Source organism: Pan paniscus, chromosome 2, assembly GCF_029289425.2.
Source record: "Pan paniscus chromosome 2, NHGRI_mPanPan1-v2.0_pri, whole genome shotgun sequence".
NCBI classification, from domain to species: domain Eukaryota; kingdom Metazoa; phylum Chordata; class Mammalia; order Primates; family Hominidae; genus Pan; species Pan paniscus.
Window position 1 is genome coordinate 30,631,884 of NC_085926.1, and position 12,883 is coordinate 30,644,766.

Here is a 12,883-nt window from a genome sequence, read left to right on the forward strand (position 1 = left end):
AGCTTGTTACCTAAAAATAAACTTCCTGAAATGAACTTGAGGCCCGAGAGGGATGAATGGCTTTATTTTTTTCTTCTATATTTACTGTTACCACAAGAAAGCAAATCTTAAATTTATATACGTTTATATTTTTAGAGACCCAGGAAACAGGTGCTATGCCCAAGCTACAAAGACAGTTGCAGGGCAAAGTATCTATGACAGAATCCTAAAATTCACAGGACAGAGAGTGACTGTGGAAAGGCATTGAAAGTGTTCCTCTCTAGGCAAGAGCAGAGGGAACATGAGGCTTTGCTTAGGCCTCTCTAAGGGTTATGCCTTGGAAAAGTACCTCACAACTTTCTGTGGCCCAGCAACTGCTCCAGCACCCCATGCGGTCTAAGTGCTTAATGTTTCTTAGTCTAGCATGTAAGTATTAATTCATGTTTGCTGATTGAGTGCCTAGTAGCCTTGTCATACTTCACTGACTGTCCAAACTCATGTCTCAAACATCATCACCATCTCATTGAGGAAGAAAATGGGGAATGGGGTGTTACACCTTTATTTGAACTGCCCCTAGTTTGCAGCATGTATTTTGCAAAGAATAGTCTGTCTTCCATATTTTATTGAATAAATGTGAATGAATATCACATTTATAATCACATTCCTCTCTAATCTGAGTGAAGAAGTTCTGTATCCTATCCTACATGGCATCAAGGGCCAAACATGGACTCCTTGTATTCATCCTGTGTTCACTCATTTATCCAATAAACATTTTTGTATACCTGCTTTGTGACAGGTTCTCTCCTTGGCACTGGAGATATAGTAGGTAAATGAGGTGGAGAAAGTCTCATGGAGCTTACATTTTTGTGGATAGATTATTAGCAAGTATGCGATGCAGATAGTTTGTGCAGACAATAAATAAAACAGAGTTGCTATAGGATGAAGAGGTGGCATTTGATCAGAGACCAGAAAAGTGACAGGAAGCTAAACAAAGGTAATAGCAAGTGAAAGGCCTGAGGAGGGAATGAACTTGGCTTCTTCCCAGAAAGGGGCAGGAGGTTGGTGATGGTGGTGATAAGGGAGAGGTACAGAAGGCAGATCCTGAGGTGGATTCAGCTTTTATTTGCTGCGATCATAACTCCAATGCCTCACCAATGCTTGGGATTGTGTCTAGGAGGCACTCAGTAAGTGTTAGTTAATCAATTGATTTGCCTCAAACACAGAGAGAGGTCAGTAGAACTAGTCCCTTGAAAAGAAGACCCTTAGAGCTCTTTCAGGAGTAGGTCAGGAAAATGGCGGCACAATCTTGTGCCTCCAGCAACGGTTCCTCCTTTGGTGCGGCACTTCATGACTCTGTGAGGTTATAGCCTCCCTGCCCAGCTGAGCGATGATGCTCGCCTGGCTCCCACATCCTCTGTGCTGCCCTCTATTTTGGGTCACCCTGACTTGGTCTGTTTCCTGTCTTATTCACCAGCTAAACTATAATTTCCTTAAGGGTACTTTTATTTGTGGGCCCAGCACTCCGTACTATGCAGTGGGCCCATCTAGGTTTCTTTATTGAATGATAAGATTTTTGTAGAAAGTGGACCTTATGACAACCATTGACAAAAGCAAATGGCTACTCAACCACCCCAACCCCTCACCACCCCTCACCACCCCTCACCATGGTACAATGGATTTTATTACAAATCGCATACACGAGATAATTCTAATCTGATGTGAAGGAATTATTTTGCCTTTCTTCAGATTCATTCTCATGACATCAAGTTCATTTGAAATTGCATAACATCTTCAGGAATTCATTGGCAGGCTGCCTGGCAGTTGGATAATCATGTAATATATCTTTCTCTCTCCTCAGTTAATAACGACATGATAGTCACTGACAACAATGGTGCAGTCAAGTTTCCACAACTGTGTAAATTTTGTGATGTGAGATTTTCCACCTGTGACAACCAGAAATCCTGCATGAGCAACTGCAGCATCACCTCCATCTGTGAGAAGCCACAGGAAGTCTGTGTGGCTGTATGGTAAGCGAGCCTTTTAAGAAGTTATTCTTTCTTTTCCCCTTTTTACATAATGTATTCTCATAGTACACACAGTCAGTGTATCTCTGTCCCCTAAGTGTAAACACCTGTTCCATTTCCCTTTCCTTTAGACCATCTCTCTTTCGATTATTAAATGTAGTTTCTAGGGGTGTTCTCTGCATGTATGTGTATGTTTATGTGGGTATATAAACGTATCATGATCATAAAATGATCATGATAAACGTAAAGATCATAAAATGATCTTTAATATAATAAATCTGGAAACTCTTTCTTGTATCAAGAAGAGGGATTTGCCGCTTAGTAGTCATTTAACCGACACCTCCTCAGCACCCCATAGTGAGACCAGGAGCTTTGTTCTCTTGAGGCAATCTCAGGTCTGGAAGAAGAGGTGATGAAAGGTTGGCTGTTGGAAAAGAAAACTACCAGCCAAAAATGGGGAATCTACTTGGAGAACCACAAAAACAACCTATTTTTTTAGTCAGAAATCTTGGTTATATTATTCGTGTAACCATTGGGATAGATATGACTTCTTTCTCTCAGCTCAGAACTACATATTTCTTTTTCTTTTTTTTTTTTTTTTTGAGATGGAGTCTTGCTCTGTCATTCAGGCTAGAGTGCCATGGCACAGTCTTGGCTCACCGCAACCTCCACCTCCCAGGTTCAAGCGATTCTCTTGTCTCAGCCTTTCGAGTAGCTGGGATTACAGGTGCCCGCTACCACACCTGGCTAAGTTTTGTATTTTTAGTAGAGTTGGGGTTTCACCATGTTGGCCAGGCTGGTCTCGATCTCCCGACCTCAGGTGATCCACTCGCCTCTGCCTCCCAAAGTGCTGGAATTACAGGCATGAGCCACCATGCCCGACCAGAACTATATATTTTTATCGGATCACATTTTCTCCTCTCTCTCTCTCTCTCTCTCTCATATCCTCCAACTCATACATACATCTCAAATAATAATTATACATACACAGTGGATACTCATGAATCATTTGATTAATTCATGGTTATAGATTGTGAGCATGAACAAGAAATAACCTTGATCTTTAGAAGAGTTGTAATTTTACAAAAGTACATAAATTCATTAATGAGATATGACATTTTGCAGACTTACTCTGATGTTTTTAATTTATTGGCCATTTTTAAAAAAGTAACTTATGTGGCTCCTGGCTAGTTGACAAACAAGAATATAAACCCAAATATCTCTCCCCCTTTTTTGAGAATGAGTCATTTGAGACCCCTAGACCATGCAAAGCTAGCCTTGATGATAGATCTGCAAACCTTACAAACTTCTGTACATACCAGGGGATGAACTGGTTTCTTAAGAACTGAAGGAATGTTAACAGCAAAGACTTGTCATGACATACTTGCCAATATGATATGATACCTGTCCATGTCCACTTCTAGGTAACGCTTTCAAAGAAAGGATTTGGACAAAGAATGTGTTCAGAGGAGAGGGACCAGTGTGGTTAGAGGCCTAGAAATCATGCTGTCTGAGGAATGGCCTGGGCAATTAGACATGGTTAGTACAGTGAAGAGAGATCGTGGGTTCTGCTGACGAAATTGAAAGGCTCTCAGGTAGAAAATATAATAAACATATTCTGCATAACTCTGAAGGGTAGAGGGAGGATCCATAACATTTGCAAGCAGGCAGACTTGTGCTCAGCATAAGTTTAGACATTTTCACAATCATGGTTTCCCAACAGCAGAACAGGCTTCCTTTTCTGTAAGCACCAAGTGAAGTTCAGGAGAGGCTGGATGACCATATGTCAAATAGAATGCAGGAAAGATTGAGACACCAGACTAGATGGCCTCAAAGCTTCCTTCCGTGGTTTCTTAAATATCTACGGTGATGTGAGCACTTGCTTTTGCAACCCAAAAAGGCTCTTTTAATTAAGATTTTTGTTTTCCTGACCAGTAATACAAGCCCAAATCATTGAATGTGAATCAAGTCTCTCTAGAATAGAGGCTTTGCTAGCCTCAAAAAAATGTGAGCATGTCGAAGAGAGGAGGCCTCCCTGTCTTTTCTGTGTCCCAGCTATAAAGGGTAAATACAATGAACATTACTTTGACCTGTGCTGGCCAGAGAAAATTCTCCTGTGAAGCCAGGCGTGTTGATAATGAGAAGGGGAAGTATAGGGTACGCTATAGTGCCCGCCTTGATCCTCCTTCATGACCAAGGCACTCATTCCCTGGGAGTGTTGGCTGTTGAAGGATCACTGCTGAGCCTTCCCTCCAGTGATGGGAGCTGCCTCATTCACGTTGGACACTTTTCATGGGTAGCCATCATCCCATGGCTAGTTGATGCAGAGAAACAAATTCCTGGTTATTTTGCCATAATGTGGGACATCTTTGAAGGACATCCCATTTTCAGAGTTTCCAAGGCATTCACTGAGGCCTTTGCTGCAACCTGCATTATAGTTTAGCTTTTTCCTTCTGTGCAATACTGTTGCCTTTAGTCGCTTACAGATGCATCTCCAAAAACCTCCTGCACAGAACTCTCACAGCCTCAAGGTCTGTTTCCAGGAAACCTAAACTAAGACAGGAGGCTATTGTAAAAATAGCCAGTGTGGAAACTGAAAGGCTCTACTATGATTGTAGATTTCAGTGTTGTTGTTTTTTTAATCAGTTTTAGTGTTTTTTCATTCATTCATTCATTCATTCATTCATTTAACTAATGTCAGTTGTGTGCCCATTCCATATAAAATGCTTAAGCTGTCTCCAAGGATAGAAATATTTTATAACCAAAATTATTATTATTATTAATTTTAAATTGAGAGGGAGTCTCCCACTGTTGCCCAGGCTGGAGTGCAATGGCGTGATCTGGGCTCACTGCAACCTCTGCCTCCCGGGTTCGTGCGATTCTCCTGCTTCAGCTTCCTGAGTAGCTGGGATTACAGGTGCACACCGCCATCACGTGGCTAATTTTTTATATTTTTAGAAGAGATGGGGTTTCACTATGTTGGCCAGGCAAGTCTCGAACTCCTGACCTTGTGATCCGCCTGCCTCGGCCTCTGAAAGTGCTTAGATTACAGGCATGAGCCACCGTGCCCAGCCTCCAAAATTAATTTTATCATGTTGGTTCTTCGTTCAGTGGAAATTGACAGCCTCTTCAGTGGCTCAGAGCAAATGTTGCAGGACAAAAAAAAGAAGTCCGTATTTACTTCTTTGTATTTACCTTTCCTATGCTCAGCTATATCCAAAAAGAGTTTGAAAAGTTAGCTGTGCCTGGCTGTTACAGGAGTGAGTGGAGAAAGCAGTTAAGGGCTTTACCAGGTCTCAAGTATTACAGTTGTTTTCTCTCTGTGATTTTAGTTCTCTCAGTAGCTAAGAGGTAGAAAACCAGAGGCTCTGGAAGAGCTGCCCAATAATTATAGAGCAGCTTTCTTTCATGGCTCACAGTTCCTTCTTAGGCCTCTATAAGCGTCACAAGGAAAAGAGACCATGCCTTTCTGTGGGCACAGCATACCTTCGTTTTATTACCAAAACCAAAAACAACCTACACACACACACACACACACACACACACACAAACACACACACAAAACTGTGGGGGCAGGGAGGAAGGTGTTCTTGTTCCATGACTACAGCTGATTTGAAGACTGCCAAGTAGCTTTGGGGTTAAAGATGGGTAGATTTCCAAATTATTCATCATTTGTTGTATGATCATGCCAACTTTCATTTAGTTTCATTTGGTGTCCTGATAGCCACCCTCAACCAATTATTCTGCTTGTCACTCTTCCTGTCACAGCAGGGACCAACTTAGCAAAGCCGTGCTCCTCTTGTGTCTTTCGGAATTCTAGTTTAAGAACCCTTGAGCCCCTTCACAAGCAGACACATGTACCTCCACTGGAGTCAACTCTGGGCTGCATGGATGTCGACACTGGCACCATTCCTGCCTGGACTGTCCTAAGCCATACCCTTGCCCTTATCCCTTTGTCAACATATTGTCCTTTAATGTCCTTGACTTAAGCACTAAAAAGGTGGTATTGGTCAAAGTTGCTCTTTCTCTCATGGGGATGGCCCCGCATCTTTTATAGGTGCAAGCTGTGTCTTAGCTGCTTCTTGCTTCTTGCCTGCCTTCCATTTTCCTTGCTGTGAGCAGTGAGCCTTTGTGCATGGGGCAGGGAGGATTAGGGGAAAATTGGTGAGTGAGTACATGCATGCATTGGCTCATGTGTGCACTCAGAATCTTCATAGAAGATTACTCTAGCAAAACTGACTGGACCAGATTAGCCCTTCCTTCCACTCCCTCTCTAGACAGAGAGAATGCGATTCAAGACAACAGGTATTTTGCATCTAAAAAGGACAGAGGTGAAAGGGTGGATGTCAGACTAACCTTGTTGGACAGTCATCCAAGATAGTATGTTCATGAGGGAGCAGAGGGAGGTAGATAGAGGGGTGATGCCCTTTTCCAAGAGAGCCAAAATGTTCTTTTGTTCAATTATAATAGTGGGCATTAATCATGTTGTTTAAAAATCCAATGTACACTGACGGCCAATTGAGCATTTCCTAGGGCCCAAGGAAAATGCTATGTGAGAAATTCTCTGAGCCCTGGGCTAAATTAGTCTTCAAATATGTGCTATGAAGGGATACTAAGTGTCAAAGTAGTTAGTTTATGACAGCATAAAATATTTCATTGAACTGTAAATGAAGAACACCCTGACATCCTTTTCCATTTCTTTTATTTGTTTTTGTTTGTTTGTTTGTTTGTTTTTTCTGAATTGCTCCTTTCTGTAATTTGGGAAAGACTGCAGTTCTTTATCTGGGATGTTTCTTCCCGTTTTTCTCAGCAGAACCAGCTGTTGACAAGGAGTATACCCTTTACACGCAATGCTCTGGGGCCCAGCAAACAAAAAAAAGAGGAACTGTGACTATTTCCCCAGGCATGCTCTTTGAAAACAGTATAGCTAGACAGGACAGATTTTGCCAGTTGAACTAGGGGTGTGATGTGAGGTTTGCATTACATTCAGGATGGAAGATTTAAAATTATCCTGAGTACCTAGGAATGTTCTTTTTTTCCATGTCTTCCCCTTTAATGATTTAATTAAGACTTAAATATGTAAAATTCTCCACCAGGACTGCCCCGTGGAACGCTGTCTGCTCCAGGTGATGTTTATAATCACAAATGGGTTCCCAGAATAAACAAAGGAAAAACAGAAAAGAGTAGAAAAGCATAGGAGACTATAGGACAGCCTGCGAATGCTGGAGAACAGGAACCAGCTGCCGTTGTTAGGAACAACTTCATGAAGGAAAAGTATTCCAGATTGCCTTTCTGTCTGGAGGCCATATTATTCATTTATTCTCTTTCTCTCTCTCCCTCTCCCCTCACTTCCAATGAATCTCTGCACTCTAGGAGAAAGAATGACGAGAACATAACACTAGAGACAGTTTGCCATGACCCCAAGCTCCCCTACCATGACTTTATTCTGGAAGATGCTGCTTCTCCAAAGTGCATTATGAAGGAAAAAAAAAAGCCTGGTGAGACTTTCTTCATGTGTTCCTGTAGCTCTGATGAGTGCAATGACAACATCATCTTCTCAGAAGGTGAGTTTTCTTCTCTTAAGGGTGTGGGACCTGAGATCTGTGCCAATTTTTTGTATCCTTGGTCTGCAGTGTCATAGAGCACATTCCTCCTGTGGTGGATTGCATACAGTGGATTAGGAGCTCATTCAGCTGGTGGAAAGAGGGGCTTAGGGAGTAGCAGGGTTTGTTCTGGTTCTCATCAAATATGGTTGACTGGGGCAAACATTATTATTTGTCTTTGACAAATAGTTTCTTTCACCTAGAGCAGTGTTTCTCAAAGTGCAGCCCCTTGAGCAGCCAGCATCAGTATCACCTGGGAACCTGTTATAAATGCAGATTCTCAGGCCCCACTAAATGAGAACCATAGAGGGTGAATCCCAGCTATCTGTATTTTAACAAGCCCTCCCAGTAATTCTGTGCAGCTAAAATTTGGTAGCTATTGTTCTAAAGATTTGGATGGGGTTGTTTAATCTTGGAGGAGGACTTTCTTTATAACTGATGTTGTTTCTTGTACATAGTCCCAGGATTTGTCTTTAGGGTACTTGTCATCGATCCCATTTGAGAGAAACATTGAAATACAGAGAGGAAATAATAAGCCAAAGTTTACCCCTAGAGCCAGGAGAAGAGTAGATTAGATACTAGCCTCCATCTTTGAAGTTCAGCGTTTACTCAGCTTGAAAGGAAGGCATACACTATTCCCTCAATTTTTAATAAGAAGAGTATTCAGTGGTTTTTAATTACAAAAGTAGTATATGCTGATCATCAGAAATTTCAAACAATCCAACAGTGTGTGAAAGTTAAAAATGAAAGTACATTTTCCTCCTCCCCTCACTCCCAATGCAACAGATCATCTGTATTGACAATGTATTACATGCACACCCGTCTCTATCATTCATTCATATTATCTCCCACTCCATCCTCTCTCCCAGTCTCTCCCTGTCTTCCTTTCTCTTTCTCTCCTTTCATCCATCTGTCCATCCTTCCATCCACTCATCCATCTTTCAGTGCAACTATTTGATCATACTATAAATATTATTTTGCAACACTTTTTTATACCCAACCACTTTTACAATTCCTTCTAAACAAGATAGAACACGTAGGTATACTGTACAACTTTTAATTTAGTCTCGAATTTCATATTATCTCCCATGATGGATCTTATCATGTCCCTGTTGATGGATTGTCTTCAGTTTTTCCACTTAATGCTACATTGAATATATTTGTAAAAATATCTCATGCATTTGTGCTAATATTTCTGCAAGGCAGATTGCCAGAAGTGAAATTTCTAGATTAGAAATATGTGTATTTTAAATTTGAATAAGCACTACTAAACTATTCTCCTCCTGAAAAGGATGTAAGCATATGGATTTCCGTGTACCTTCTCCAACACTGGGAATGGATAAGTCTTTTAATTTTACCAGCGTGGTAGTGTAAATGTTAGTTTAGTCAACAATAGGTCTGATTTAATTAAAAAATCTTTTTGAAATACAAATGCTGGCTCTACACCCTATCTCTGCGGCCATGTGCATTCCACCTGCGAGAAGCTATGTGTCCTCGTGTTTCGTGTTTGGTGCTCAGTAGCACTGCAGATCCAGCTTTTTCTCTTCCTGTGTCCTTCACCTACTGCCATTCTCCCTATCTTCCTGTCCAACATCCCCCAGGCCAACTTCTCAGTGAACTGAAGGCAGGCATGCACATCTTGTCAGGGCAACGCTTTCCAGATTACTCTTCCTTCCTATGTTCTCATCCTCTTCCTGTAAATGGTCCATTTCTCTCATTTTCTTTTCTGTTTTTTGTTTGTTTGTTTGTTTGTTTTTGACGGAGTCTCACTCTGTCGCCCAGGCTGGAGTGCAATGGCGCAATCTTGGCTCACTGCAACCTCTGCCTCCCAGGTTCAAGTGATCCTCCTGCCTCAGCCTCCTGAGTAGGTGGGACTGCAGGAGTGTGCTACCATACCCAGCTACTCTTTGTATTTTTAGTAGAGACGAGTTTCACCATGTTGGTCAGGCTGGTCTCGAACTCCTGACCTCAGGTGAATGACCTGCCTTGGCCTCCCAAAGTGCTAGAATTACAGGCATGAACCACTGTGCTTGGCCTCATGTTCTTTATGTGATTTGAGTTAGGAGGGAAATCTAAATAGTTTAATCACATGAAACATGGTAACACCTGATATTCTGACTTACCAGGTCAGCTTTCTTCAAGTAGTTTACCTTTTAAAAGAAGGCCTAGGCTAAGCCAAAGGAATTAATCTCTGACAGTAGAATACCCAGGCATGTTTACTAGCATTGAAGAAACTTTTCTCTCCTTCTGTATACCAGCTTGTCTACAGTAGACGAGTTTATTTCCTCCAAAAGGACGAAAGTTGATAAATGGCCTGCAAGTTGGATCTATATTTTATCATTGAATATCTTTGTCAAAATATATCATGCATTTTATATTTTACTATGAGCCTTTCAGATACTAATGACTTCCATTTTCAGAGTATTTCAACTCAAGTGATCATCATGGGCATCCCTCATATTTTTCCTCTTATTTATTCTCAGACTTTCTTATGAAGTGAGATAATAAGCATAAAGACAATTTCTCACTGTACAGTACAGGAAGCCTTTCACAGCTGACGACTCAAATGTCTGGGTGATTTCAGAGTCTTCTAAAATGCTCCAGAAGGTAGGGGGTGTTTGCTTTTTAAGCATCTCTTTTCTGTGTGGTGGGATATTTCTTCCACCTAAAACAGCAGACATTAGGAGCAACATTTTATATTCCATTTCTCCCCTTATTGCCACCATCTCTTCTTTATATTGAGGAATGAAAACTTTTTTTTTTTTTTTTTTTGAGACAGAGTCTTACTCTGTCACCCACGCTGGAGTGCAACGGTGCAATCTCGGCTCACTGCAACCTCTGCCTCCTGGATTCAAGCAATTCTCCTGCCTCAGCCTCTCAAGTAGCTGGGATTACAGGCATCTGCCACCATGCCCGGCTAATTTTTGTGTTTTTAGTAGAGATGGGGTTTCACCATGTTGATCAGGTTGGTCTCAAACTCTTGACCTCAGTTGATCCACCTGCCTCAGCCTCCCAAAATGCTGGGATTACAGGCATGAGCCACCGCACCTGGCCAGAATGAAAACTCTTAATGTTGATTTCTCTACTCCAAGTCCAACAAGGTGGTGAACACAAAAGCTATGAAGTGCATTGTGGCTGTATTATTAGTAGTACAGTACTCTTGCTGGCAAGTTCCTGATCTGCAGCTACACAGTGGATGATAATTATGTACATCTACCTTTTTTAATATGTAAGAAGAAAAAGTTGAGCCACAAGATTTTAAGTATGGATCTTTATTTCTAGTGCTACTATTAATGATAGTTAATATTCAGAGAAAACATACTGTCGCTGTGCAGGGAGCTCAGCCCTTTCCAAGCATGACCTCATTTAATCTCATAGCCACCCCATGCGAGTAGGCACTGTTAGGATCCCTATTTATGCATGAGAAAACCAGGCTTAGAGAAATTTAACACTTCGTCTACGATCAAACAACTAGTGGGTATCAAAGCTAGGATTTATAATGGGATATGTAAGGCACTAAAACCTGTGAAGGTTTTCCTTTTTTCCTTTTTTAATTCTTTCCTTTTTTCCTCTTTTTATTTCCTTCTTTCTCTTTATATCTCTATATGTTTCCAAAGAGATAATATATGCACATGATAAAAAATTCAAATGCTAGACAAATTCAAACATCTAGACTAAATGGTGCAGAGATTTAACATTTGTTCCTTTTGTTGTTGTTGTAAATGAGGCTTGGTTGTCTGTAGAGGCAGAGGAACATGGTAACATCTTGACATAAGACACTGGTGTCATAGATGCCCTTTCCTCAGAGAACTGAGATCATGGTTTTTAGAATGAAAGAGTTAAAGAAACCTTGCTGTTTTTTTCTTTGAACCGGGTACCTACCCTTAACCCTGGAATCCCTCAGTGGGGCCTAGTGCCAGTTCCCCTGCCTCCCTACAGTGACCAAGGGCAGGCAGGAGTCAAGAAACAACTAGAATGGGGCTGGGGTCTGCACTGCACAACTCTTCTCTCACATTCATGCTTCCCTCCCAGTCTCTGAAGATTCCCTCCTGCCGGAACATTTTGTGTAGAATTCTAAGGAAATTAGAGTCTATCCCTGTACTAACCAACATATAAAATTCCAATTAGAAGAGAAGTTGTTTGGATTGGTCATGATGGATGGCCTGGTGACAGCTGTCAGTCAGACGAGACCTGATGGGCACCAGGACTGAAGGCAGCAGCACAGGAGGTAGGAGAGGAAGGAATCCTGAGCAAATAGCCACGCTGTTTACTTGCCAATGACATCCCCACTTTGCAAAGACATGATATGGTTATTGATCTCTCACTGAACCTGTAAGAATCAAACACAACAACTCAGTTTTATTCATTTCATAAATGGTTTCCAAGTGCAGTGAGACATTTAATTTGTGGAACACTGAGCGAAGAGGTGATTTCTGCTGGTTTAGGTAAGAGAGAAACGGTCTAGTGTAATACTCAAGAATGAGCTAGATCTCCTGGATTTAAGGCTTATTCTACAGCTTATTAGCTCTGCTATGTTGGGCCAGTGACTTGACATCTCCATGCTTCAGTCTCTTCATCTGTAAAATGGAAATACAAAGCGGGTGGGAGGTGTTGTGAGGATTGAGTAGATTAATGCATATAAAGTGCTTGCAACATTGCCTGACACGTCACTGTCTGTTAGCTGTTAGCAGTAGTTGGGCTTTTTATAGAGGGCTGGTGACTTGTGCTTGTCTGAATGCAGGAAACCAGGCCTGTGTAGCCTTCGGTCTGTTCTAACACTGAGGTTTTGTAGTTGAGTGCTGACTGTGGTGCATAAACTGAGCATTCGGATACCTACATATCACACCACAAGGTTTTGGAGGGGCTCACTCTGCTTTAATCCCTGTTTCATCCAGTTTCTCTTTTTCTCCACATGCCTTCACAGAGGCAAGGGGAGCATGCTGAGTCTAGAATTTCTAATCAAAGCTAACCACATCCCTGGCATTGTTGGATAATATTACAAATTAGACACGTTGTTCCTGTTTTGACTCAGAATCACAGCAGGAAGCAGCTAAATAAAACTGAAACAACTCACAAGTGCCTTTCACATAAGTGATTAGGGTAATCGCAGTTCTGTACTTGCCAAAGGGATTCATTCCCTCTTCATTTTTTCCATGGAAAGCTTGCTTTGGGCCACAAGGCCTTCTCTTTGAATGACTGCGCCATTATTGGCCAAGTAGTGCTGATAAATGGTACCTGTGGGTTGTTGTGGGATTTAAGGAGATGATGCTTGGGAGC

General features: G+C 41.6%; 1 protein-coding gene across 2 annotated transcripts in view; it reads left to right on the plus strand.

Moving 5' to 3' along the window:
* Positions 1 to 12,883, plus strand: part of TGFBR2 (transforming growth factor beta receptor 2) — an 87,705-nt gene that overhangs the window by 36,485 nt on the left and 38,337 nt on the right. For both annotated transcript variants that reach the window (XM_003826141.6, XM_034956015.4), the window contains 2 exons: positions 1,838 to 2,006; positions 7,377 to 7,567. In XM_003826141.6, coding sequence (XP_003826189.2) covers positions 1,838 to 2,006; positions 7,377 to 7,567 — 360 coding nt within the window. The remainder of the gene's footprint in view (positions 1 to 1,837; positions 2,007 to 7,376; positions 7,568 to 12,883) is intronic.